Source organism: Salminus brasiliensis, chromosome 14 (genome assembly GCF_030463535.1).
Source record: "Salminus brasiliensis chromosome 14, fSalBra1.hap2, whole genome shotgun sequence".
Lineage (NCBI taxonomy): Eukaryota > Metazoa > Chordata > Actinopteri > Characiformes > Bryconidae > Salminus > Salminus brasiliensis.
In genome coordinates this window covers 807,038-811,375 of record NC_132891.1, presented here as the reverse complement: position 1 = coordinate 811,375, position 4,338 = coordinate 807,038, and the positions used below count along the sequence as shown (strand labels likewise).

The 4,338-nt window shown below is 44.8% G+C and overlaps 1 protein-coding gene across 1 annotated transcript in view; it reads right to left on the bottom strand.

Annotated features, from left to right (window-relative positions):
- Nucleotides 1–1,213: 1,213 nt before the first annotated feature.
- Nucleotides 1,214–4,338, bottom strand: part of tulp1a (TUB like protein 1a) — a 15,070-nt gene continuing 11,945 nt past the window's right edge. Inside the window, 7 exon segments of the mRNA XM_072697419.1 lie at nt 1,214–1,347; nt 1,756–1,927; nt 2,725–2,823; nt 2,905–3,013; nt 3,204–3,316; nt 3,392–3,559; nt 3,957–4,036. Of these exon segments, the coding sequence (XP_072553520.1) occupies nt 1,214–1,347; nt 1,756–1,927; nt 2,725–2,823; nt 2,905–3,013; nt 3,204–3,316; nt 3,392–3,559; nt 3,957–4,036 (875 nt within the window).

The window sequence follows — 4,338 nt, the reverse complement described above, 5'->3', positions numbered from 1 at the left end:
CTATCCCTTTCTCTAACCCCTATCCCTGACCCTAAACCCTATCCCTATCCCTCACCCCTATCCCTTTCTCTAACCCCTATACCTGACCCTAAACCCTATCCCTCACCCTAACCCCTATCCCTCACCCTAACCCCTATCCCTTTCTCTAAGCCCTATCCCTCACCCTAAACCCCTCCCTATCCCTGACCCATATACCTGACCCTAACCCCTATCCCTCACCCTAACCCCTATCCCTGACCCCTATCCCTCACCCTAACCCCTATCCCTTTCTCTAAGCCCTATCCCTCACCCTAAACTCCTCCCTATCCCTGACCCATATACCTGACCCTAACCCCTATCCCTCACCCTAACCCCTATCCCTGACCCCTATCCCTCACCCTAACCCCTATCCCTGACCCCTATCCCTCACCCTAACCTCTATCCCTTTCTCTAAGCCCTATCCCTCACCCTAAACCCCTCCCTATCCCTGACCCTAAACCCAAGCTACTTTTCACAAATTGTCCAATTACACGATTCACTGCAAAACACTTCAAACATAAAGTTTAATAAGCTCTGCCTCCAGTAAAGCAAATAAAAAAGGAACATTACAATCAAAAAAATATGTACACACACACACACACACACACTTTACTCACAGTAACACTACAAACAGGAAAGGAAATTCAGTAAGAAAACACTCTTCTATGATCTAAACGTTTACCTGCTTCATCCTCTGATCTCACAAAGAAATCAATCATAACATTTAATAACAGTAACTAATTTAATAACGGATCAGAACCTGAAATATTAACAACGTTAATCACTGATACAGTTCTGATTTAAATAAAACAGCATCTCTAACACACACTGACACACACACACACACACAGACACACACACACACACAGACACAGGCTGTCTATCCTGTTCAGTGCCATCTGACTCAGCATCTCCTACTAAATTCATACTGGATCATTATTATAAACAGTACAGTCTGAAGAGGTCTGGGGTGAGAACCCACTCTCACTTTCTGTTCTAGTCTGATCCTAAACCACAACACACACACACACACACGGATCAGCTCTGCCCACGGTTAGCCTCTGGACAGCTGAAAGGTCAGTTCAGGCACAGGCGCTGAAGCAGGACATCAGAGGAGAAGCGGTTGAGGCCGAATCGTCTCTGTTTTCTTCTGGTTATTCTTTACAGCTGTTTTCTGTTTCCTGAGCATCCAGGTTCACTCACAGGCCAGTTTCCCGTCAAAGCTGGACAGTGCGATGGCGAACGCCTGGACGGCACAGAGCGGGTACTTATAGTCCAGAGTGAACGTGTCGTCTGACACACGGCCGAACTGCATCAGGATGTAACTGTCTGATACACACAAACGACAAACGCACAAGAAAAACATCAGACATACAGGATTACAGGATTCTGCTAAAAACACAATTCAAGTATTTTAATGTGTTAAAAATACCAACTGTACACTTTAAAGGATTATTATTACACTAATAATAGTTATAATAATCACAATAATAATAATAATGATAATTATTCAAATGAATACTGCTGCTATTAATAATGGGCAGTAACTGGTTCCTATCTGCTGCTGTTCCTGGCTGTAGGAAGTGTGTGAAGTGTGTGGAGCTGGTTTAGAGATTAGAAGTTCAGATTAAGTCCTGGACTAAACTCAGACAGTCTGACTGAATTAAAATCAGTCTTTTTTTTCAGAGAACAGATCAGATCAGATCAGATCAGATCGGACTGAGGGGGGAAATTTACTGTCTTTGCTGTGAACAATCTGGAAGTTCTTGATGGACGCCTGCGTGACCCGTCCGGAGAAGTTTAGGACGTATGAAGCCGTGTCGTCGTTCCAGACGGGAGTTTTATTGTGGAGCTCGATCAGATTATCCATCTGTCTGTTCTGAAAGCGCATCAGTAACCCGTCATTTTCCTGCAGAACCAGAAGAACACAGTCTGATCCAGATCCTCCACGTTACTGAGCAGAACTTTATTATACTTCTAAACATCAGGAGTTTGTGTGATTATAATAAGAATTACTTGAGAAATGCGTTTCCTGAAAGAAATGAAGAATGGTTGCTCAGCTAAGGTGATGCCCAGTGGTTGCTATGGTGTTGCTTAGTGCTTACCAGATGAGCGCCATTGTATTGCTATGGAAGGTGCTAGGTAATTTCAGGTGGTTTTTACGATGTAGTGTAGTGACTGTTAGGGTGTTGATAGGTGGTTGCTAGGCAGTCGCTATCATCTCCCAGATGGTTGCTATGCTGTCTCAGGTGGTTGCTCGGGTGTTGCCAAGATGTTTGTGTGGCACCCCATATTGATGTTTGGGTCTAATAAGTTTTGGCATCATTGATACAGCAAAAACCTTTGAACTCTATTCATTCCTATGGGGGGAAATCGGTTGCTATGCGGAAGCGGTGTGAAAAAGCTTCATACAATCATACTGAATCATCTGGAGTTGCAATGGTGTCTATCTTGAAAGCTGCGGGACAAGATATGCAGCGAAAAGCATGGGCAGGACGGTCCTCCCCCTCTCTGGGTGGGCAGGATGGTCCTCCCTCTCCCCCATCACTCAGTATGGGTGATGCCACTTAGCAGCACAATGGCAACCACCTAGCAATGCCATAACAACCACCTGGTGTCTGTTAGCTGTCACTCTACCAGCACTGTTAGCATTCTGTGATGGGGGTTCTAGACAGTGGTGGGACTGGGAATGACCAAACAGCTCACACTTTGAGCACGAATCGGCACTCGCTCGCTGTCCTCGTCCATTCCCGGGATAATCACTGTCATTTTCCTTGGTCCTTTAAACCCCAACACGTTCGTCTCCTGGGAACAGAAACACGGTTCTGATCCGGGTCATTTTTACCTGGAGTTCAATATAAAACAATAAACTCTGATCTGACTCACGTAGATGATGGCGGCCAGTTCCTGCCGGGCATTCGACAGATCCCTGAGCGCGCGGTCAGGATTCAACCCGTTATCAAACACTGTGAACTTAGTGCCCATCAGATTTGACCTAAAGATAATCAACCAATCAATCAATCAATTGATCAATCAATCAATCAATCAATTGATCAATCAATCAATCAATAAATTCACAGAGCAAGACAGAAAATCAGGAAGAGCATGAGACCTCCTTATTAACTCTGTTATCTTTATTATTGATAGAATTGATGATTTAGCGGGATCCAGTGGGAATTTGCTACCTCAGCTTCCCGATGAAGTTCTCTCCTCCTCGGGAGAGGTCCGTGGCGTCTATAGAGATCAGATAGTTGGAGGTTGCGCTTTTCTTTCTCTTCCGTCCGGCCAAAAGGAAAACCTGGAGAGACGAAACCCGCTCAGTCAGTCAGAACATTTCTGCTGTGGGATTCTGGGTTCAGGAGTGAACTCTGACCTTCTTGTCGTTGTCCAGGTGGAGGAAGTACGTGGGGTAGAAGCCTCGGTCCATTCCTCGTTTATCCCGGGTCACTTTACACTTCACTGTCATTCCCTCCGGAGCCGGCTGCAGAACGAACTCCTCCAGATCATCAAACTCCACCTCCGGAGACGGAGGGCGCTCCTCCTGTGTGTGCAGGGGGTTTGATTAGGTATCATTTGTATGCTGGGTCAGTTGATCAGATTATCAGACTATCAATTTATCAGATTAATCTCATATTCTGACAGTCTAATATCAGTTAATCAGTTTATCAGATTATCAGACTCAATTTATCAGAATTATTTGATATTCTGACAATCTCATGTCAGTTGATCAGATGATCAATAAATCAGATTATCAGTTGATCAGGTTAATCTGATAACGATAAACCGATAATGTTGTCAACTGATTATCTGATCAACTCATCACCTGAAAAATAATAATCTTCATCATCTGATCAGGTTATCAGTTGATCGGATTATGAGTTGATCAGGAGTTGATCGGACTGTTTGATGTGAGGTTTTACAGGTTTAGAGTTTTTTACTTTTTTGTTTTTCTTTCCTTTTCCTTTCTTCTTCTTCGCTCCGTTTTTTTCTTCTTCACTTTCTTCGGCTTTAGCAGAACCTGAGAGAGAGTTCAGCGTTACTGACAGCCGGACACAACCGGGCCCCTACTGACCCGATTCAGCTCTCAGCTCTCAGAACTGCAGTTAACACAGCTCTATCTGTAATGCTGTTACTGCGTCAGAGAGAGAGAGAGAGAGAGAGAGAGAGAGAGAGAGAGAGAGAGGGGAGAGAGAGAGAGAGAGAGAGGGAGAGAGAGAGGGAGAGAGAGAGAGAGAGAGACAGAGGGAGAGAGACAGAGAGAGAGAGAGGGAGAGAGAGAGGGAGAGAGAGGCAGAGAGAGAGAGAGGGAGAGAGAGAGAA